Genomic DNA, 23434 nt, shown 5'->3' on the forward strand with positions numbered 1-23434 from the left:
CATCCTAGCTGCATGTGCAACTATAGTCTTTCTCGCCCTATGCCAGCGAGCTTTCTGTTTCGGATGCAGGCCGTACTGTAGATGAGCTGACAAGGGAAGAGTCTCAACAACATGCAAGATTGCTTATGATGTCGTCGATGATAACCAGGAAGTCATAAAGGTGCCGAGAGTAGACGAGACACCCTGTCCGTCATGAGGCGGGGCAGCCCCGGTCCTCATAGTTGCTGATCAGGCGTACGCCGAGGTTGACGCATGGCTTTGGTGCTAGTCATGGCGGCGGCCATGATATATGTACAGGTGGAGTGGGGCGTGCTGTGCCTCTTAGCAATTGCTATCCTGATAGGAATGCTAGCGAGAGGAGCTGTCAACGGTTTTGTGGTCAGCGGAAGAATGTAAGGATAGGGCCGCTGTCACAAGCGCACCGTGGCATAGCGTGGCCTGAGCTAGTGCCTTCGCGTGTGGTAAGCGCAACCGAGATGCGCATCCTGGAGATTACCGCCAGGCTGACCTGAACGGCGCTGAGTCGCAAGTGATCCTTTGAGAATTGTGCGTGAATCGGCCGGCACTCGCATGGGCACTGGTGTGGCTCTTCTCGTAATCTCCACCTTGTACTGCACTGATCTGCGGACGATGCTGATCGTTGATCAGCTCTCGAGCGTGGTCGAGTGCCGAGCAACAGCCGGAGCAGGTGACATGAGGCTGCTGTGATGCGTGGAGACGTGGGACAAGCCACACACAAAGGGGAAAACGAGTCACATCTTAATCTTACAGCCGCGAGCCTCCGTGCCTCAAACGTGGATGGATCTGCCGAAACACAACCCTGGCCCAAGTGGGCGATAGCCCCCAGGCGAGGGCAACAGACTTTACAGGATTGTTGCAGGTAAAAAGACGTAGGTTGCTTCTGCGCGCCAGTTCTGCAGTCGCGCGGACTTGATTCCTGCGTCTCGCAAAACGAAACAGTCCGCGTTGCTTTTTGATCACCGACGGCGCATCTGCACTTGTGGAGCTCCAGGTCGCACAAGTCGATCAGGTAAGAGCGGGCCGTGAGGCTAGGCCACGTCAGGCGAAGCGCGCAAAACTACCCCTGTCGCCCGTTGGAGACTGCTTGTGCAACACATTTTTTTGACAGGCTAGGTACACAGCATGCGACGAGTAGCGCCTGTATCTCGATCGCGGTCCGTAAGGGGACGTGTCCATTCGTGTAGGATGGCTCTGCGCTCCAGGTGACTGCTCGTACTGTTGCCGGGATGTGGAGACGGGCAGTCATCACGTCTGGTGAGCGACGGGCCAGCTGCGCAAGCCGGCTCTACCACGATCCCCTTCATACCGGCGCTGACGTGGTGGCTCATTTGACGGGCGTGATGTCGGCTAGATGTTTGCAATCCGCAGTTCGTTTGGTGCCAGGGTTCTAAATTGGGTAGGCGACTGAGGTGAGGACGTTTCCATCTCGTCTCGAATCATGGGCGTAGGTCGCAATCACTACGCTAAAGCTTGCGTCCAAATTTGGCCCACCGAACAACTAGACTCGACAGCAGACGCTTCACTTGACCTCGCCCTAAGGTAGCTGTCGTGGAGTTGCGTTGACGTTATGCAAGGACGGCCCTTATTATTGCCTCCAATGTTCCACCCGTGGTGTCCGTCGCGCTGGAATCGACAGCGCATGACGAGGACTGTAGAGCCCGGGCGTGTTTTCATCATGTCGAATTGCATTCACAAGGGTGCCATGTGCCAGCGATGTGCGGTCGCGACAAGAACCAGGGTGCGTTTATTTGGTCGACGACCACTTCTGCTTGAGTCGAGGCGTGAGTCAGGACGCGCAAACAGACTCGGGCGCTGGCCGCCGACAATGCGACTGAGGTCAGTTGGCGATATCCACATTGGCGTCACAGGCGAGCATGCGGCTATCCGTCTGGCACAATGTTGCGACTAGCCTTGTAACGTACGGACTGTTGCAGTAGTGGAGGTCAACGTCCATCAACAGCACATGTTGTACCGTACGAGTAAGATGCAGACGAGAGAGTCAGCCCTGTATGGTCTGATGCACGGGGCCCTCATCCGACCAGCCAAGGGAATGTGCTGCCGCCGCGAGAGTGCTGGCGTTGCATGTCCTGTTTGCGTGGTATCCAAGTACCTCAGGCGCAGATGAATGGAAATGGACGAGCATCGGAGCTGGCGCAGCGGGTGTTTCCTGGCAAAGTGCCGGGTTGACTCCGCAAGTGTGCAGACCCTGGGCAGGTGAAGGAGGAGAGCAACGGTCGTCGGGTGTCCAGGCACGGCGATTGGGCCATTCACGGCGTGTTGGTCACAGCACTGGCGCTCGACAAGGAGGCGGGATCACCCTGGCTGATGCGATGCTGGCTTGCTGGCTGCAGCTAGGCGTCAAGGCTAGTAGCTCCGCGTATGTATGTGCTTGCCTTTCCGCACGGAGCCAACGGCTGTACAAGACTGTCGCGTCTTGTTGCAAACGGGAGCGAAGGTAATCTAAGAGCTTTGGAGCGTACCGTCAGACTGGCTCGCTGCCATGTCGAAGTTATAAAACTCTCCACGCTGCCCGCTGCATCCCCTCTGGACGCTCCGACCAATTCCTCACCCGCTCGACCAAGTAGACCTACCCTGCTGCTGCTCTTCTGCTCTCCTCCCCGACCAGTCCAGCACCATCCCACGCCCGCCAACAAGCTTTGATACCTCCGCCGGCCGCCTATCTTCTCCGCGTCACGCTTGTTTTTTGGCCTGCCTTTCTTCTTCCTGCTTCAACTCCGTCTTCTGCTCTGCTTCCCCGCGAGCCCGTTGAGCTGCGCTCCGCACGGCAGTCTCGCCCTCACCTGCAAGAAGAAAGAGCTCCCGTCCGCCAGCCAATCAGCACCTCCAAGCTGCCACCCCGCCTTCCTCGTCTCCCACGCCGCTGCAGAAGGCGCTACCCCCGCCGTACGACCGCGCCTGCCCCATTCGCCGGCCCCCGCCAACATGTGCACCAAGGTCGTACACAAATATGGCTGCGGCCACGAGATTGCTGAGAAGGCGCCATGCGCGACGTCAAGAACAGCTCCTTGCGGCGTCTGCAACACCAAGACCGTCAAGCACGACGAGAAGTGTGATAGATGCGACCATTGAGACAGGTGCGCCCGACCCTCCCCAAACCCTACGCGTCACACGTGTCTAACCCCCCTCGTCCTATAGTGTACTCCCGTCAAATTATTCGCACGATACCCCATCACGGCCAGCCAGTCGCACGCATCGAGCCCGCCTTCGCACTCGCATTCCAAGCACCTCCTCTCTCTTAGCTTCTCGTCGCGCGACTCTCTGGCCCTGATACACAGCTAGCTCCCCATTGAGGCTCTAGCCCTAGGACTGCATTTCACGGCGTCACGGATTTCAAAAAAGTATTGGTCCCCTTTGGGTATTGTCTCTTAATTGGACTGTGGGCACCGCAAGTCCGGCGTTTTGGATACAGGCTGGTGTTGCGAGACACTTTCTTACTCGTGCCACTCGGCAGCTTTCTTACTACATGGATACCACGCTCTCCTAATCTTGTCGCGCCATGCGCCGACGGCGAACCGCACCGGTTCTCTCTTCTTATCTTGTCATTGTTATCACTACATCTCTGTCTGCAGTCTATGGCGCTCCGCGACGTTGACACGAGGGGAAACGGCCAGTATACGAGCAAGTCAATCAAACCCTGGGCATCCGAGATGGGCACTTCGTCCTCTCTCGGATTGCCATAATTCATCTGTTGAGCCCATTCTTCTATTGCGCCGCCTCCGCGGATCTCGAGACCGTCGCGGCCCAATCAATCTGCGCTGATCTGCGGTACAGTATCACGCATGAGGAACATATGCAATGCCGTTTTTCGCCAATCGCCCTGGCTTACGGCCTCTGCGATGCCATCAATCACATTTCATGTAGCTCTCGAACCACGTCGGCGAGCTGCGCCAATCACGCGAGCCGCCTATTTGCTCTGTATATTGGGTCTGACTCCCTTGTATACCAGCCCTGCACTAATACCCAGGTAAACGAGACGACGTGGTCAAGGCACCGTCTATTCTAAGCCCGTGATAGGATGCCATCAATCAAGCTCCAGTCTTGTCATGCAGCACATGCTAGCATGTGCACCGGGCACAAGTCTCAACCTGGGAATAGGAGCGTCGCCGTCGTATGATGCTCAAAATATGGCTGTCTTATTACACCTCCGATCATGCTGAGGGACGGGCCGTAGCATGTTCAACGCCGTAAGCTTAGAGGCGTCTCTCCCAGCCATGCTGCCACATGTATCTCAGCCTCCATGGCCGCCTGGAAACTCTCGCAGTAAACCCAGTCCAAGTGAGTGCAGTGCTTTCATGTGACCAAGAGCAAAGCCGCGGCCTGTGCAGACATGTATCCAGATCGCCAAATAACCGAGACTCTTGTATATTGGCACCTGATATGCGTCAAGCTCCGCACTGGTCATCTGCAGCCAACCGGGTAACGCGTCTTCTAGAAGGCATTCAGCCTGACCACCTTGACGGTTCAACCGAAGACTGAGCCACATAGACGCAGCAATAGCGTACTTTGTCATGCGTGTGATTGTGCACCGGCCCCATCAGGCTTTTCTCGCCACGCTGTTGAAGCTAGTATGGTTGATTGAATCGACACTCGAGAGCGCCGTGGCCCCTCTGAATTGGCATCTTCAGTCTAATTTAATCCCCTGTGGTGGGTGTTTTGCATGTACCAGTGCCGACCCTTGTGACTACCACTCTATCCCTTGCTCTTGATTCCGCGAGACATCACATGGTCGATCTGCAGCAAGGCGCTTGTACTAGTACGTGCAGCGACGCAAAGCGGCTCCTTTCGCTTCATCAATTAGACGACCTTCGCTCGAGTGCAGTCGCATCCTGTGCCAACTTGAGACAACACCGGCAGCGGGTCTCGCTATGAAGTGTTGAGTCTAGTCGGCTCGGGGTCGGAGGAGTGACAGGGTGTTGATGCAGACGCGAATAGCTCATCACACCCGCACGTTTCGTGAAGAAATGAGATGCGCAAGCGATGACTTCGTTGTCAGGATGATGAGTGGTTCGACGGCTCGGCGTCGTTTGTGCGCTCGGCCCGGTAGTCGCTTCCTCATTCGGCCTCGGCAGCCGCGAGTTTCAATGTTCTGTCGACAACCCCAACCTCCACTCCGCAGCCATGTCGATTGATATCAACTGGGACACCATCACAGGCGGTGCAGAGGGCTCCGCGCGTGCTGAGACAATACGCGCCTTCATTCACGACCGGTTTCAGCAGGTGACGCTGCCACGCTTCATCCGCTCAGTTCACGTGCACTCATTCGACTTCGGCAGCGTACCCCCGGAGATTGAGATTAAAGACATATGCGACCCACTACCTGACTTTTACGAGGATGATGAGGACTACCCAGACGAACAAGGGGACGGGCCAGAGGAAGGCGACACGCAGCATGACGCCAAGTCACGCGACTCCAGCAACCCACCCAGTCGTTCACGAAGGGATAGCCATTCTAGGGAACGAGGCCGAGAGGTAGACTTGGAGGAACACACTCCCATTCAGACCAGGTTACGCCCTTTTCAACCTCTTCCTCGGCCATCCACGAAACGCGCGTCATTGGCTCCCAACGAACTAGGCAGCCCATTCTTTCATGGAGCACTCACGCCAGGCATCCCTGGTGGCACCTCCAATATGAACTACTTCCATCTACCTTTGAGTGCAGGTCTCTCCGGCGCTACCACGCCTCTTGCTGCTGTAGCTGGTGCCCAATTGCATAATTGGCTTGAGAACCCTCACGGTCGGCCAACTACGCCAACAAATATGCGTCTGCGGAACGCAGCGTCCATGAACTCGCTAACCCTCACACCGCAATCTCACCCAGATCCAAGTTCAAGGCCTTCCTCAAGGCACCAACAGGACGAGGGAAAGAGGCCGTCCTTTGCCGGATCAGACGACGGTACTTCTCAGCATAGCTATGCGCGGACACCGTCTGCGTCTCCTCACCGCATGCGTGAGAAGAGTCCTGATGACATACAGGTTGTGACACATGTGCAATACTCCGGCGACATCAAAATGTCACTGACAGCGGAAATCCTGTTGGATTACCCGATGCCAAGCTTTGTCGGCATTCCTCTTAAGCTAAACATCACCGGACTCACCTTTGACGGTGTTGCGATATTGGCATACATCAAAAAGCGGGCCCATTTCTGTTTCTTGTCACCAGATGACGCAGATGCTCTAGTCGGCGGCGAGACCGGCTTCAACGGTCTTCAAACAGACGCACAAGGCCAAAACCCGCGGCCTGTGCAACGACCCAAGATCGGAGGTCTGCTGGAAAACATCAAAGTCGAAAGCGAGATAGGTGGCCAGGGCAGTGGAAAGCAGGTCCTCAAGAATGTCGGGAAGGTGGAGTCTTTCGTGCTGGAGCAGGTCAGGCGCATCTTCGAAGATGAGTTTGTCTATCCAAGTTTCTGGACGTTCCTCGTTTAGAGCTCTGGAAGTCGCTCCGCATAAAGAGCGATTGTATGTATAATTGCATGCGCTACATACATGACATGTACAGCCAGCCAGCATCAGCAACGAAATGGCGATGTGACATTCCGCATCGGCATTGTTCACCGCCAACGGTGGATGGGATTCATTCGAGCACAGCATTTCATCTGTCCATTATGGACCTTAACACACGGCATGCATGCATACAATTTCGGGGTCACACAACAGCGTTTTTCCCCACCCGAGTGATAAAATTAGTGTCTCACGGCAGCAAAGAGCCTTGTAGCAAGCCCTTCCTTTGTGTTCACTACAAGGGTCATACGGCAGACGCTCCGAGAACGTGGGTTACTTGCAGTCACCATGGGCACCCGCAGAAGCGATGAGGGACGGCATTTTGACAGCTATGTTACTGACAGCGGGTGTGACGGAGTTAGGCCACGTTGGTACCTTCAGAACAGGGACAAGGACAGATGAAGCACTCTTTTGAGCCGTTAGTGCGAGTGTAACCTGCCTGTCAAGATCACTACCCGTCGGCGTCGGCATCGGGCCCATACAGACAAGCCTCGCACCGCGGTTGTGTCCCGTCAACTAGCGCATTGCCCATCAACCTTGTTATCATGTGTGTTGATCATCGATGCCGCGTCCTGTCCCTCGTTTCCCGCCATTCCCGCCTTCATTGTAATCACCCTGGCTGCATCCGCCCTTTGCTAGCATACAGGTATGCATTTCGCCAATGATACCCACATACGATGTTGTGCATTCAACCTCACCGGTCGTTGAACCGCCTTTGTACCGACTGACCAGTGATATAGAGGCACGACAGATCAGACCCAACAGATTCCGTACTGAGTCTGCAATTCCCCCAGACGATCACATTGACGCAACACCTTACTGCTAGAGTACTGCAATGGCCAATCCCAGTATGCCAACAATTCGCAATCTGGTAGCGCAATCTCACCACGTAAACTGAGATGAAATTCATGCCTCTCAACATCAAACACGAGCGCCTTCTAATGTTCTCAATCACATGCGACCTATTCTTGGATAATCATAAGATAGAGTTTCGATAACCCTTGGAGTGGATGACAACCATGTCGCATGCTTTGCGCAATATTACCGTACCTTGTGCCGTTATTGTCACATATAGGCTCTTGGGGTCATAGTACCGGCAAGGATTGCGGCGCTATGGCGTGTCTTGCATGGCGGAAGTCGTGACGTCCGTCTACAACTGCTTCAGCCAAGCAAGCAACAGCACGTTCCGGTAAAGTTGAATGGTTTAATCTGACGATGATTGCTCGAATATGGCTGGACTGCGACGGTAAGACTACAGAGGTCGTACAAGAACATCCCGAAGGGGGATGCTCATGCAATAATAAAAACTACTTATATGTCCACGTCTATGCATTCCTCAATGGTCTTTGGCGCCCCGAGAGTTCACACTTCCCAGGCTTGGCACATCCATTCCTTTTGGAGGACGGCATAGAGGTCAATCTGTACCGATACCACACCATTGCTGATCGGTCTACAGCCTGGCGTATTTGTTACTACTGTATGAAATTGTCGCAAGCTAACTATAGTTTCCATCACTAATCTGGTTGACATCCGATCAGGCCTCCAGACATTTTGAAACTTGGATGATGTGCATGCACCGTGCCTGCTGGTTAGGCTTGCCGACAAGGCCGCGTTCAAGCGAGGCTGGCTGACTGAGCGCGAATGGGCCAATGACGCACACCATTCCCCACATCGCGACCCCGCGCGTCATTGTCCAAAATGACGCAGGACGCGCCTGTGCGCCCTGACGCTACTCGATCCACTCATGAGGCTGCGAAACTTCGTGCGCCACGCCCGCGTCACTCGAAATGCGCGGCTGTCTGTGTTCAGCAACAGCAAACCCTACCAGTATGAGCGTCTGCCATCGCCTACCTGTATACGCCTATTGGAGCTCCTACCAGTGACAAGCAACGGTATCATTCGCTGCTCGTTGAAGGTTACTGAGCTTGCAGATGCGCCTTCCTTCAAAGCTTTGTCATACACATGGGGTAGTCCTCAAGCCAGTTCCATATCAGGAACATCGAGACAGTATGAAGTAGGACTGAAACCTGCATCGAACGACGCAGTAGAATCGACCCGCCACCACACCATCATATGCGATGGCTGTCTTCTCAAGGTCACCAGTAACCTTCGAGATGCACTGCAAATGCTCAGCAACGCTATCAACATGCCACATATGCCGAAGACCCCGACCTACTACTGGATAGACCTTTTGTGCATGAACCAAACAGACATTGAGGAGAGGAATGCCCAGGTTGCCCGTATGGGTGATGTTTTCAAGAGGGCCGATGGAGTTGTTGTCTGGCTAGGCAAAGAGGATCAGTACACGTTGGATGCTGTCACTACCATGCAGAAGATAGCGGCTATTCCCGAGAAACACTGGCCGCTAGTACCTTACACATCCTTCTACAATCCCGAAGAGAGTCAGCTAGTATCCTCTACTGGTCTCACCTTCTACAACTGGCTAGGCTTCATAGTCCTCATCAACCGCCCATGGTTCAAGAGGGCTTGGGTGAGTTTGCAACGAATAGCTACATGCACAGCCGACGACTGATATCATCAGGTCGTTCAAGAGATCGCACTTGGCAAATCGGCTCTGGTAGTCTGTGGTAACAAGGTCTTTCCTTGGGAAATTCTATCCAAAACGCTGTCTTTTGTCAAACTCACGAGGTGGTATCATCATCTCCATGCAGACAAACTAAAGCATGTCAAAGAGCTGCGGAAACATCCTGGCATCTACAAGCAAATTCTCAAGTCGAAGCTAGCTGTCGGCATCAGCCCTCTATATCTCAATGATACCCGGCTATTCGCCTCGTCACTGGTCAGAGACGACGGTCAAGCGACCAAACAACCGTCTTTCCGGAACCTGCTCGACAAGCACCGCTTTTCAGAGTCTTCAGATCCCAGGGACAAGGTGTACGCATTTCTCGGCCTGGCCAACCGGGGTATGTCTCCATTTCGTACGCAGCCTAACGCGCTTACGCCGGATTACAATCTCAGTGTACAGGAGGTCTTCACACAAACTACAGCGGTACTCATGTCGTCTTACAAGAACCTTTCGTGGTTGTCACACGTGGAGGACTCCTCGCAAAGACGGATATCGGGGTTGCCATCCTGGGTACCCGACTTGAGCGTGCCGCTTCAACCTTACCCGCTTCGCTATCGTGGTCCGGCATACTGGCATGCTGCTGGCAACCGCGCCTGGCGTCCGGATGTAGAAAGCATGAAAAGAGGACTTCTCCCGGTGCAAGGACATCGATTAGATCAAATCGATCAGACTTCGCTGCTTATCGATGAATCGGAAGACCCTCCAGCGGTATGGGCAAGCATCGTGAACCTGGCCCTTGCGCTTGACTTATCCTACCCCGACCCAGGCGGCACTGGCAAGGCGCCATCGCGTGTCGAAGTACTCTGGCGAACGCTGACTACCGACATCTACAACCATACATACCCTGCTCCTGTAAAAACAGGCGAGCTCTTCATTGATTACATCCTCAACCTCCAGATCCGGCATCGCTTGACTCCATGGTCCAGCGCTGACGATTTCCAACCCCACCAGTCGCCATTAACAGAGTCTGTATATCCAGATTGGCGCAAACTCCTTGAGCTCGAACCACCGGGCTCGCCGTACAGCTTCGACTCATATTCTAAGCGCTTAGTTGCCGTAGTGGAGAGCATGTTCAATGGTACATATTCGCCAATTGGGCTTGCGCAATTACAGCACGAGCTCGATCAAAGTGCGGGCCGACAACGAAGACTGTTCAAAACACGCGGAGGGTTTATGGGCACTGGAGCGAGGTCACTGCGTGTAGGCGATGAGGTCTGGGTGCTGTATCGCGGTGGTCTTCCGTTTGTGCTGCGGCCTTTGCCTAATGGCCGTTATCGTCTTGTCGGAGAGTCATTCGTGTATGGGGTGATGCATGGGGAAGCTCTGATGATGGATCTTCGGCGACAGAATATCGTTCTTGAGTAGGATACTTGAGTCTGTTACCATGGGGGACAAAGCATTCATCCAATTGACATCTTTATATAACAGTCGCCTCCATAGCAACAGCGCTCGTCTCATTCCACTATCCCTTCGCTTCGCACAATATATCTCATCGGATTTTGTAACGACATTCGCTCCTCAAAAATGGTTCACTATACGCACACAAAGTACTTCTCCTGCAACGCATCATGCAACCTTCCAAACACACCTCCATGCCATGTCTTGAAATCATCCCATTCATCAGCAGGCATACAAGAAGCCATCATGTTCAGCCATCCACCCACGATAAGATCCGCATAGTTCGCCTTTTCACCCTCCAGGAACGGCCCCTCCCCATGGACCATGAACAGATCCGCCAGTGACTCCAGCGCCGCCTTGAACGCCACCCTGAGCTGCTCCCTAGCCTCGCCTTGAATGCAGATACTGTCCCAGGAATCCAAGTGCGCACGTTTGCTCATCTGTGCCTTCACAGCTTCCGCCGTCTCGGGATTGAAAGGCATATGCTGAGCAACAAGCACCACATGAGCAGAGAACGTAGCGTCGACGTGGGTGTTGAACTTTGCATACGCCTCATGTTTGGCCCCTTCGTTCAATGTGAGGGGCGCATAGAACATGGTGTCCTTATTCGGACTCTCGTAGTCAAGCCCCGTGTGAGTGGAGTCTTCAGGGAATAGACAGCCACCGGAGTTGGGAAACGTGTCTTCGAGGTAGTTGGCAATGTCGAAACTGTCTCCGATGACCTCGTCTGCGGACGGGTCTTGTAGCATGGGTAGGGTGTGGAAATCGGATCCGTCGTCTAGCTTGCGTGTGGCTGGACAGTTGAGTCCTTTGCGGACGGTGGAGATGTCGAGGAGATCGACCCAGGTTGTTTTGAAAGGTACGCCCTTGAAACTTAGGGCGAGGCGGGCCTTGGAGGGGTTGGGTGCGTAGGAGCGGGGCTGTATTGGGGAGGAGATGTCGTAGAAGACGAGGGGTTTGGAGTCTGTCATGTTGGCAGTAACTGTTGATATAAGAGTACAGATGCCTTGTCTTGGGGGTCAGCGAGGGTGGAGATATTGAGTCAGGGAGCTGTGATGTGGAAGATGCAGGTAGGCCATGCACGTAAGACTAAAGGAGCTTGGCGGGTTGCGGGGCGCTACGAGAATTAGAGAATAGCAACGACATGTGTTCGCACGTGTTGCAGGAGTTTACGATGGGTTTTGACAGGGTTCACGATGTTAGCTGGTGTCGACTGAGCTGGTGGTCCTGCCGGTATCTCAGACGGGGTAAGAGCGCACGGACCCAAAAGCAGCTGTTAGAAGCAAGATGGATCTTGTGTCTGTGGAGCAGACATTACTCCACGAGCTTTGACGCGTCTGCAGTTCGTGAAGTCGATTTCACGACGGGGCGCTCATACTCGTTTGTTCGGCGTGTAGTGGCCGATGTGAGCAGCATCGGGCAGATTCACGCGTGTAGCGATGACTAACACAGCGAATGACTGGCTCGGCACCAGCTCTTGTCCTCGTCATAGGCCAGCCGAGTGCTCACACGCGCGATGGGTGTCGCATTCCCTACGAGTGCAATGCGTGCGGCGAGGGTATATATGCCACGGACTTTGGACTAGCAGCAGACAAGACAACTAAATGCACTATGTCCGCCACTCTGCGTGCAAACGCCTTGGACTTCCTAGACGTCGAGCACGACGACGAGCTTCCTGGCTATGACGAGGCTATGCCAGCTCCTGCCTACGGCGCACACGACGGGCCCCTCGCTACCTACTGTCTTCGCCAGTATGATCGCAAGATACAAATGCTCGCTGCCTACGATGCGCCCGTCGCTCCCTCGTACCGGATCACAACCAACAACTTCCGCGTCTTCTCCAAGAAATCGGAGATGGAGGTGCTCCATACTTCGCAGGACATGCGACAGCGCAACATAGCCGCACTGTCCTATGACAACGACGGAGGCTTCCCCTGGCGGCCCCGCGCGCATTTCGATTACACCGTGGAGGATGGCTCGTGTACGCGGTACAAGATGGAGTCGTTGAACTTTGAGGACTGGAGTTGCACCATCGACGAAAAGACGTACGTCTGGGCACTCGACATGCGACCAATTGCGTTGGTCCTGAGCGACAAGGACTCTGGCAAAGTCATTGCGCGCTTTACATTCTCAGACAAGGGCGTGCTCGCGCTGAGAGGTGCAGAGGTTGGCGACTTGGCCATCTTCCGCGACGAACTGACGCTGGCGCCAGGCGGTATCGACAAGGTGGTCTGTGGTGTCATGATTGTCGTTACCTTCTTCAAAAGAATGGGTAGGAACTACACGAACCCGAAGACGGATGGGTTGGGGCGAGTAGGGTCGGTGGCCAGAGAGATGCCGCTGCCGTCGCTGCATCGGGGCTCGACAGCAGGCTACTCGAGTTTGGGCAACTGGGCAGGATAGCATGCATGTGGCTGAAGGTTGGATATTAGGTGGTGCAATGCAGATATTGGCTGACCGAAAGACGCGAAAGGTACCATGTTGCTGTGCTTGTGCCACGCGTGGAAGGGCCGAGAAAGCACCTAGAGACGAGATGGGTGTCGATCTGGGGCATGGCCTACCAGAGCGTGGGTGACGGCGTCATGAGGCTAGAAAACGGCGTGACAGCGCTCGCGCACTACTCGAGACAGCGGCGCGGACCGGGCAACGACTGCTAGCAACCACCTAACAGCCGTTGTGATGTTGATGTTTCGACGTGATGTTTTATTTCTTTGTGCCGGTGGCTTCATGCCAGTCATGCCTCGGAGGCGCATTGGACGCTTAACCCCTATGCGCGCCCGACCCGGGCGAAGGTTCTGGATCGCACCGACTCGAGCCAATCTGCCGATCAAAAGAGCAGGTGGAGACGGGCCCGTCCAAGACGACAAGGCCATCCCCGCTTGCCAAGTCGCTCGAACTCGTGTTTGCTGGTGGAGAGGCAACGCTGCGAGGGCGCCCCAAACACCACAGCAGAGTCTGAGCAGACAGCGTGGTGACACCAAGTGTGGCTGACAGCAGTGCGCGTTCAGACTTGACGCCTCTGCACAGCGCAATCTGCTCAGTCCATGCATTGCCGTGGGCCAGCTTGCAAGCTGTGGCGAACCAAGCCTTCGCCTGGGTCTGGAGCCATCAGCCCATGTTCAACGTTCGAGGCGTCTAGCCCAAAGGGACCAACGCCTAATCTCGCCCCGGGAGGCCCGCCCTCTGCCCTTTTCCACCACCGTGGACGCGACTGCGACCTGCACCGAGCCGCCGCCGCCGAGCTGCTCGTCCAGCTTCACACTCATCGCCAGCGCCCGCCAGAGCACCCGCTCGTCCTCTCTTTTCGCCAGTCCGCTGCTCGCAATCGTTCGCCCGGGACCTGCGGCCAAAAGCAATATAAACCCTGCACCACCAGAGGCCGACGCACCTGTCGCGCTGCTTCGGGCCTAGCAGCCTTGGTCGTGCTTTCACTCCACCTCGCCTGCGTGCCTGCCCTCTGAGCCGCGCCCCAGATTAATCGAGATCCTGTACTGATCGTCGACGATACGCTTGGAAAACTCCGCCGCCGCCCGCTGCGAGGAATGGGATTCGCACACTCCCCTCTGTCTACCCACAACACCCGCCCGTCATCGCGTCTGTCAGCTCGCCGGTACCGCTTGGACAGCTGAGTGAGATCCGCCCCGGCTGCGCATCCTCCCACTATTCCCGGGCTGCGTTGCTCCCCTCAAAGCACGTCGGTACAATAGCCTGCGACTCTTCGCAGAGCCATGGTCAAGATGCGGATTCCCATCCGCGAACAGTTGGGATGTCTGGTTCTGCTGGCGTCCATGATAGGCCTGGCCGTCATAGCCGTCGCAACATGGGTACATATCGACGCTGCATACTCGTCCATGCTGGTACTGACTTTGCCAGCTCACCAACCACAACTTCGTGCTCAACATCCGCTCGACTCGCCTGACGCTGACAGCCTCGCTCAAAGCCGCCCAGCTCTCCTCGAATCTGAACTTGATGCAAATCCTGTCCCAGCAGGCTGCGAACCGCCTCTCCCCGCAGGCCGCCCTCAACCGATACTACGACGGCAACACCTCGGAAGCGAACTGGGCCCGAGTCGAGGAGGACTACGATGCCATCTTCTCTGGTGATATGAGAACTCGTGTGGCTGTCCAGGCCCAGATATACCCCTTCAATTCCTCCGAGCGCTCCGTTTTCAGCCGGACCGCACAGAGCATGACGGACGTTGTGCTGCCCATACTTAAGCCCGACGGCACGAATGCGACGCTAGGCGACAAGGAGTACGGCTTCATTCCCGAGCTCTACCCCAAGTTCTCTGTTGAGACGATTCCCTACAACGACACCTTCAACACCTACAAGGCACACTACGAAGGCAGGACCATTGACAACACAAGCTACCTCTTCACTGGGCCCTATCGCGTCAACGAAACACTCAGCTTGGTCTCGGTCACCATACCCATCATCAACAACACGTCCAACATTGACACCCTAGGATGGCTGACGGCTGTCCTGGACGCGTCGCTGATTACCAATGTCGTCAACGCCATGGAAGGTCTAGACAACAGTGGTCTGACCCTGCTGTTCGGCCCGGACAATGCCACGAATACCTTTCCTCCGGCATATCTGTACGACGCCGATACCCCCAACGCTCCCGAGAACGTACAGGTTCGCTACCTCGCCCCGCCAACACAGCGAGCAAAGGTGCAACGGCATGGCCAATACGACACCTCTCTTGACCCGCCTCCATTCGACTGGGCAAGATATCCCGCCATTCGCAAGGGTTTCACCAAGCCGACCGGCGCCACCAACAATGCTGGTAGCATCATCTCGACCAGAAACGAGGATGGCGACGATGTTGCCGTTGGGTACGCTGTCGTCAACAGTCCCATGGTCGACTGGATGATTGTGGTAGAGCAGACCCACGACGAAGTCTGGGGACCCATCTATCACCTCCGGAACGTCATACTTGCCTGTGTGTTTGGCACAATGGGTGCAATGCTACTTCTGGCTTTTCCTGTGGCACATTTCTCCAGCCAGCCCATCCGAAGATTACGCGACGCTACCAAAAAGACAGTAGCACCTCACATGTTTGAGGACGACGACTTCAGCTCGCAAAACGATGGCGCCAACGACAGTTCGGAAGATGCGGCCCTTGCCCGCAAAGAGGGCTTCTTTGGTCAAATCATACATTACCGGAGAAACGCAAAGATGAACCGAGCAGAGAAGAAGGAAGCCGAGAGGCGGAGACAGTTCCGCATTCCAGGCAAAGTCAAAGACCGTAAACACTTCATTCACGATGAACTCACGGATCTGACAACAACCTTCAACGAGATGACGGATGAGTTGATGATGCAATATGAGAAACTAGAAGAGCGGGTAGCACAAAGAACAGCTGAGCTCGAACAGAGCAAGAAGGCGGCCGAGGCGGCAAACGAGAGCAAGACGCTGTTCATTGCGAACATCTCGCACGAATTGAAGACACCACTCAACGGTATTTTGGGCATGTGCGCCGTGTGCATGTCGGAAGACGACCCAAACAAGTTGAGACGGTCGCTAGGCATCATCTACAAGAGTGGAGACTTGCTACTCAATCTATTGACAGATCTCTTGACGTTTAGCAAGAACCAGGTCGGTCAACAGCTCAGTCTTGACGAGAAAGAGTTCCGGCTACGGGACATCAGCTCTCAAGTCTTGGCCATTTTCGAAAAGCAAGCAAGAGAGGGCGGCATCAAGCTCGCTGTCGAATTCGAAGGACCATACGAGAACAACCTGGACGATAGCGGACGGCCGAACGAGCTTCGCGACCTCGGACCTTTCGGGCTTGGTCGACTCAAGGACATGGTTCTGTACGGCGATCAACATCGAATTCTTCAGGTGGTCATCAACCTGGTATCGAACAGTCTCAAGTTTACGCCACAGGGTGGTTCGGTCACGCTCACTATCCGTTGTCCTGGAGAGGCACACATGTCAGACAGTCGCAAGGCGTCTCTGCAATCAAGGCAGAGCTCAACGCGCAACTCGAAAACTCGCGTAAGAGCCTCCGCATCAGAGGTAGGATCCGTCTCAATTGCGACACCGAGCGACAACTTCGGAACCGCCAACGTCATCAACGTCATGGGCAAGGGAGATGCGTTCTCCCGCTATATGGCTCAGGAGCGAGCCCCAACACCCCCACCGGGACGGTGGTTGTCTTTCGAGTTCGAAGTCGAGGACACTGGTCCAGGTATTCCCGACCATTTACATGCCAAGATATTCGAGCCTTTCGTCCAGGGCGACTTGGGTCTAAGCAAGAAGTTTGGTGGCACCGGTCTTGGCCTGAGTATCGTCTCGCAGCTGGCTGGTTTGATGAAGGGCACGATCGGTCTCAAGAGTGAGGTCGGGCACGGAAGCGTCTTCACTATGGTAATACCGTTGAAGCACCTTACAAGTCGGGCCGACAGTACAGCCAGCTCCAGGAACGTGAACCTGGAAACCGGGACACCGCGCCGTAGCTTATCGATCGACGAGCCGCCGCGAGGTCGCTCACATGATGACGCGCTTTCGGCCCGCTCGATACAGTCCGCTACAAGTGGCCCGATCGTCGCTGGGAACACCGCTGCTACTGCTCCGTCCGGGCCAGTTGCATTCGACACCGATACCCAGCCTCGTCTTGTCGGTCTTAGTCAGCCTTTCTTCGCTTCGAATGCGCCATTGGAATCACCAAACTCGCAGGTCGCCGCTATGAAGCGTGTTGAAGCCGAAGCAACAAAACGTGGAGACAAAGTAAAGGTCCTCGTCGCCGAAGACAACAAGACAAATCAAGAGGTTGTACTGCGCATGTTGAAGCTTGAAGATGTGTACGATGTCACTGTCGCAAAGGACGGTCAGGAAGCGCTCGACTTGGTCATGGAAAGTATGGAACGCAAAGCTCCATACAACCTCATCTTCATGGATGTCCAAATGCCCAACCTGGATGGTCTGCAATCAACGCGACTGATCCGGCAGTCTGGTTTCTCGGCCCCCATCGTCGCTCTGACGGCTTACGCGGAGGAGAGTAACGTGAAGGTATGTAATCAGCGTCCTGATCTCGCTACTGTTATACTAACAAGTCATAGGAATGCCTTGACTCAGGCATGGACTTCTTCCTCTCGAAACCTATCCGCCGCCCCGCCCTCAAACACGTCCTCAAAACATACTGTCCTACCATTCCAGAAGAAGAGTCGGACACAACGCCACCCGGTTCTGCGGTCTTGACACCGAAGCCAAATGGTGTAGCGATGAAGCCTGCCCCACCAGCGGCGGGGTCCACGGCGCCATTCACCATCGTTTCGGGAACGAGCGATAACCGGCGTGCCGATGAATCGCCTGCCATATCACCCATGACCTCGCCCGCAGCGTAGCGCTAGTGATGCATTATCTTGCTGCGCTCTCATCTGATCTTTCTCGCTGGATTCATCATCTCTATCCAGCGACACCCCTGTCTACGAAGTTCCTTGTAATGTCCTAAGCACGATACCACTTAATCGCTACTTTTCTAATCTCCGTTTGCGATCTTCTAGTTTTCCTTTTTCTTCTGCAGCAAATGTACATAGCAAGCATGGCGCTGGTCGGGTACGGGTCGATTTCCTTTATTTCTTCTGCTGGTCACAAAACATCTGGGTGTGCGTTTTGGCGTTTACTCTTTGGCCTGCAATTGCCAGAGCCTTCTTATCGATGGGCTTGTTTCTTTGGAGAGATTCTGATTTGTCGTCATCCTTGAGGGTGTATCTTGGTGTTGATCAACGGGGCGATGTGACGTCCGGCGGGGTCTTTTACTAGGCAACAAAACATTTGGTGGGGATCTGGCATGAATCAATTGAACTTATCTTGCAACGCCATTTTGGCTGTTGCGCATCACTTATAACTTCTGAACTGGTTGTCTCACTGTGTTGTCCTTGCGATACTCTGCGATGGATGTGAAAAAAAGAGTGATGGGTTAACTTTGTCTTGTTGTACATCGAAGGGCTACAGCAGTATGAGATTGACCCTAAGTGGCTTGTAGCACCGAGTGTTCCGTCCGCTGGCCAAGCATACCCCTTCGTGCCTCCCTAGTCTCGACTCAAACAGTAGTATCCAGGAGTAAGCTCGGACGTACCAGACGCTGGACAACAGCGCATACGTGTCCAAAGCCGTCACATGGGAAAAAGAAGAGCGCTCGGGTCGGGAGGAGCTTTCAAGCCGGCCATAGCCCTCACAAACGCATCATCTTCCAACCTATCTTGTTCTGAATCACCCACGAGGTCTTCGTCAAGGATGTCGATATCAGTTCCAGTGTGACCATGAATAAACGCCATCATAGATTGGCTAAGGGAGGCAGGAGGACGGCGCTGGAGGCGATGGGCTTTTCGCATCCTCTTTATCCACTTTGCCTGCCAGTCTTCCTGCGAAAGTGCGTAGTAATCTGAGACGTTGTACTCTTTGCGGTAGTTCATCTCAAAAGCAAGTACAGTGACTTTAGCGCCTTCCTTCATCAACGCGTGAACCACTTTGCGGGAGCGCTCCAGAGCCGGCATACAGTAGATGTGATCACCGTCCCATTGGAGCTTGATCGTCAGGTGGAAACCCTTCTTGACACGCAAGTCCAAGAGCTCTTCGAAACAGTGCTGGAAGATGTCTTGGCCATTCTTGGTCTGAAAAGAGTGTTTCGATCGGCCCTCGTTTTGGATGTAAGCCTCATCCCCAAAGGAGAGCTCTAGACGGCGGATGTGGTCGAGAGGTTTGACGCCGAGGTGGAAGTGATCTTCAGACAGGAAGTTGGTTAGTTCGTGGAGGTGATTAGCGTCCAACTGATGGCCGCGCATGATGCGATAGTATGCCTTGGCGACTTCCTTCGCGACGTCCATTCCCACATACTGGTGCTGAGCCCAGAGCGGAAGCTCCCACCAATGGAAACAGCGACAGCTGTCTCCCCTGCAGGGTATGGACCAAGGCGCGAAATTGATCTTTTCCCGCCCTCGGTCCCGCCCTCGATCCCGCACTCGGTCCCGCACTCGACGGCCGATCGACGCGACGGACGGCGGGAAACTTGTAGTGTTCGAAGTCTTCTCGTACAAGGTCACGTCATCAAAGACTAGCCTGAGCATGGGCTCGTCCCAGACGTAGTCGTAGACCATCTCGCGGAGCTCTGGTGGTAGAGTGGTGTGGAACTTGTCGACGAATTTGCGGCAGAGCTTCTCAGCGACGATGCGGGTGAGGTGATGACACTCCTTGCCCACATTTGTTCGCCTGATTTCGAGCTCTGCAACCTTGTTCTTGAGTTCATCAAGCCTGCGTGGGAGTTCAGCCATGAACCCTTGTGCGATTGCTTCAAGACAGGACTTACTCGGTCTGGACAGAAATCTCTTCTGCGAGAAGCCTATAAGGTGTGAGCAATCGTTTATAGATGTCGCGAATGTTATCACTGACCTTGACAGCTCTGCCTCGGTTGCCTCCAGCGTGGGCGCATTGTCGCGGAAAGAGCTTGCGTTTGCCATGCTAAGGACTCAAATATAGATGTTACGCTGAGAGTGTTTTTTGTGAAAGTATTGGGAGTCGTAGGCGTGGGATAGCGGATGTCAGGTTCCGCGCTAATGACGCGCTAACGCAATACTGGTGGTGTCACGAGAAAGGGACCGAGCTTTGAGACACTGGGCAGTTACGACGTTCGTGTTGCCGTTGAAGAGAGAGGGTATGAGTAGAGTGTTGATTATGATTGAGACAGTCCTTCCGGCCTTGGTGTCGCGCGCGTCTATGGTCTAGAATCTTGCATCGACCCGTCCTCGTCGTCCATTGCGGATGTGTGTATGACGGCCTCGCGCCGTATCTGTCTTTTCGAGCCTCCGTTTCCCCATTTGCATATCCCAATGCTTCATCCGCCGTTCATCCATACCCTGGTCCCTTCTCGCCAACTGCCGACGCTTGTCTCGTCCCTGAGCCTAGTACCATCTTCAAAGAACGAAGTCTCCGAAGAGTACAATTGCCCGAACGGAGGAGGAGCACAGTCTATTCTAGACTATTGCTGTATGCCCAAATGTGGCGATGGCGATTGAGAAGGTCGGGAGAGGAAACAGTACTTCTGAAGTGGCATACAGCGCAGTTCGCAATCCATATGGATAGCCTCGATGTTCTGCCCCATCACCTATCATAGGGAGCGTCCGTCCTCATGATGTAGATCTCGCCAACAAGAACTACCAGACCGACGAGCATGGTGATCGCGATGATGGGCAGATTGACGCGCGCAAACTCCAGACCACCAACACGGATGTGCTTTCTGCCCAGAATATCGCGCCAGAGCATGCCCGCCAGCGATGCACTGAAGGCGAGACTGAAAGCACCGTAATTCACGCCAATCGCCATGCTGTATATCGTGCCCCAGAACGTTCGATCGGATATTGGAATGCCGTTTTGACGGTGGATTTCTTGCCACGATTGTACCACCCTAGAGATGAGAATTGTGGTGCCGATGTTAGTTCCAGCAAACTGGTCCAAGGTTAGCTACTGGAGTTTTATGGCGAAATAAACACTCACGTTACACAGTATGACTGAAACGAAGCCCATGCCTCCAATCGCACCAACCGTCCCTGTCTTCTCAACCCAGTGGTCCCACCCATGTGCAAAGACCGGAACCCAGCCCTTGGTGACCAAAGCCTGGACCAGCACGAACATGCAAAAGGCGAAAGGAACAAGCGCCAGCGGGAGGTGGTGGAATACGGTCATAGTTGTCGGAAACGTCTCCTGTGCCCATCTATACGTGTCTGCGACGAGTGACGCGAGTGTGGTTGGCATCGGCCTCTTGGCTGGCTCTAGCCTCTTCTCGTCCTGCGATACGAGTTCAGCGCCCATCATCTCCCGTGTTCGACCGCTCAATATGTGACTGGACGCCTCAGCCAATGGCCGCGACTTCTCCTCGGGGTTCTGGGCCGTTTTGTGATCCGCTTGAGTGGCGGTCGCGTCCAGCTCTTCTTGTATGACAGACTGCCTCCTAGTCTCAGCTCTTTCAGCAAGTGCGGCCTCTGCTCTGCGTCGGCCCTCGTGGGCGATCTTACGTGTCTCTGCCCGGTTGAGCCAACCCATTGTGAGATCGAAGATAAGCATGACGAATGCAGCGGGTAAAGTGACCCAGAACACCGGACGTTCATGAGAGCCTTGAGAGGCAGCATTGATCGCCAAGACAGTAATCAGTGTAGCTGCCATGATGGCTGCTCCAAACATTGCGCCTTTCCTATCCAAGAAGGGGTTCAGGACTTCCTCGAGGGATAATTTCTTCTCTTGTTCGTCGTCGTCACTGTTGGGATCGCTTTCGTTGTCTTCGAGTGCACCTTTGGCGAAGGGAATATTGGGATTGACCGGTTTCTTGTTCTATTGGAGGAAGCTTTGTCAGCACATACTATAACACCTCGCTTGTGGGAGTGCTTACCTTGAGCTCATCTGGAAGATCTTCCATCTTGATAGAGGCGGGGATGAGAGATTCGTCGTGGAAGATGATGTACAACAAGAAAGGATACAGTACAACTCCCGTGACAAGAACTGGTACGATAATGTTGGCCGTGTACTTGATGAATGTGATCCCAAACGCGCCGGCCAAGACTAGGTTGGTCGGATTGGATGATACCAGTATCGCCGATGCTATGTTGGCGACCGAGAACTGTGTGAAGATCCACGCCCTTGGATGCTTGATGTTGCTTGACACACGCGTCATGTACGACAGGAACGCGGTGCCAGACAAAATGACCGGATCGTTACCGATGAACGCAGTGAGAAGGAAGAAGAAGGCATACAGGTAGAAGAAAAGCCGGTGACCGACTTTCCCTCCTTTCTGCAACACCTTGAAAGCTAGCCATCTAATGAGACCGGAAGCATCAACAGAAATGGCGATGTAAGCAAGAGAGAGGAAGAACAGCATGATATCGTATGGAACAATACCCTGATCACCCAGGGTGCCACCCTTTACTTCTTTTGCGCCAATAGCAAGGATGGCTAGTAGAAAGAGATCCGCTACCAGAGGTGTCGTTATGAAGTTCATGGGAAAGTCGAACCGGACGAATGGTCCAGGTTTGCCATTCCGGGCCCTCGTTGGGTGTTGTGGTGGTGCAATGATGCGCAACGCGCTCATGGTCTTGACGAATGGGGTCCATATTATCCGCGGCACATAGATGGGTATGTGGAATGGAAAAAGAACATTGATGTCTACAAACATTTGCTCGTTAGTTCGCCATCTGCAATGTCAGTACACACACGCTACTTACTTGTCAATACGAAAACAATGAGCGTCACTATAGAGCGCCACTCTTTGATCTTGCTAGTATCAAGGTCAGGCCTCTCTGTCTCTGTGGCGCGCTGGTTCAACATGTTGCGCCCCGTAGCAATGCTGGAAATCCACACTGCAAGATGATCTTGGGGCCAGAAAAACCCCAGGAGGTGTCCTGACGTTTAAAACGTGCAAGAACAAGCTTTTGGGTTCTGGGTAAGGGCCGATTGATGGGTACGTACGCCCGCTAGACGTTGCAGGCGATCTGTGAGCCGGCGTGCCTGGGCCTCCGTCGCAACCGTGAACTTCAGTACCGATGCCGAGAAATTGCTTGTACGATGACGCGCGACATGGGCATGGCGGCAGGCAAGTGAGGCTCTTGTATTGTCGCGACATCTGCAGCCCAGGAGGCTGAGCTCGCAGCCCAGGATGACAAGATGATGGCATCTCGGCGCCGGTTGGGCCGCTAGCGAGTAGCGCCTCCCGTATCGAGAAAGGGTCCAGCGCTGACAGGTCATGCCTTCCACTCAGCCTCTCGCCCTATGCAACTGCGACAGGCGAAGACGATATAGTTCACCGGTAATCTGCATTGCCCCAAACCATTGGAGATCTACATGGCACGCCTTACCCCGGAGTCGCGCCCTTATGCGCGCTGCGCAATACCTATGCCGCTGCTCTTCCTTCGTGTC

General features: G+C 54.5%; 6 protein-coding genes across 6 annotated transcripts; 3 read left to right on the forward strand and 3 right to left on the reverse strand.

Moving 5' to 3' along the window:
• Positions 1 to 5160: 5160 nt before the first annotated feature.
• MDM12 (Mitochondrial distribution and morphology protein 12) lies at positions 5161 to 6468 on the forward strand (the record flags this gene model as incomplete). Its single annotated transcript, XM_049391514.1, has 1 exon — positions 5161 to 6468. One exon carries the CDS (start codon positions 5161 to 5163, stop codon positions 6466 to 6468), a length of 1308 nt encoding a protein of 435 aa, XP_049240642.1.
• A 4194-nt stretch (positions 6469 to 10662) lies between these two features.
• Positions 10663 to 11499, reverse strand: J4E84_008948 (uncharacterized protein; the record flags this gene model as incomplete). Its single annotated transcript, XM_049391515.1, has 1 exon — positions 10663 to 11499. One exon carries the CDS (start codon positions 11497 to 11499, stop codon positions 10663 to 10665), a length of 837 nt encoding a protein of 278 aa, XP_049240643.1.
• Positions 11500 to 12044: 545 nt separating this feature from the next.
• J4E84_008949 (uncharacterized protein) lies at positions 12045 to 12931 on the forward strand (the record flags this gene model as incomplete). The annotated part of the gene is made up of 2 exons (XM_049391516.1): positions 12045 to 12048; positions 12120 to 12931. The coding sequence occupies 2 exons, from the start codon at positions 12045 to 12047 to the stop codon at positions 12929 to 12931; spliced, it is 816 nt and encodes a 271-aa protein (XP_049240644.1).
• Positions 12932 to 14256: 1325 nt separating this feature from the next.
• On the forward strand, positions 14257 to 17880 carry J4E84_008950 (uncharacterized protein; the record flags this gene model as incomplete). Its single annotated transcript, XM_049391517.1, has 3 exons — positions 14257 to 14352; positions 14402 to 17545; positions 17596 to 17880. 3 exons carry the CDS (start codon positions 14257 to 14259, stop codon positions 17878 to 17880), a joined length of 3525 nt encoding a protein of 1174 aa, XP_049240645.1.
• A 771-nt stretch (positions 17881 to 18651) lies between these two features.
• J4E84_008951 (uncharacterized protein) lies at positions 18652 to 19806 on the reverse strand (the record flags this gene model as incomplete). The annotated part of the gene is made up of 1 exon (XM_049391518.1): positions 18652 to 19806. The coding sequence occupies one exon, from the start codon at positions 19804 to 19806 to the stop codon at positions 18652 to 18654; it is 1155 nt and encodes a 384-aa protein (XP_049240646.1).
• An 826-nt stretch (positions 19807 to 20632) lies between these two features.
• J4E84_008952 (uncharacterized protein) lies at positions 20633 to 22846 on the reverse strand (the record flags this gene model as incomplete). The annotated part of the gene is made up of 4 exons (XM_049391519.1): positions 20633 to 20977; positions 21026 to 21856; positions 21915 to 22684; positions 22744 to 22846. 4 exons carry the CDS (start codon positions 22844 to 22846, stop codon positions 20633 to 20635), a joined length of 2049 nt encoding a protein of 682 aa, XP_049240647.1.
• Between the last annotated feature and the right edge of the window lie 588 nt (positions 22847 to 23434).

This window comes from Alternaria hordeiaustralica, assembly GCF_023758085.1.
Source record: "Alternaria hordeiaustralica strain BMP 2776 chromosome Unknown scaffold_25, whole genome shotgun sequence".
NCBI classification, from domain to species: Eukaryota; Fungi; Ascomycota; class Dothideomycetes; order Pleosporales; family Pleosporaceae; genus Alternaria; species Alternaria hordeiaustralica.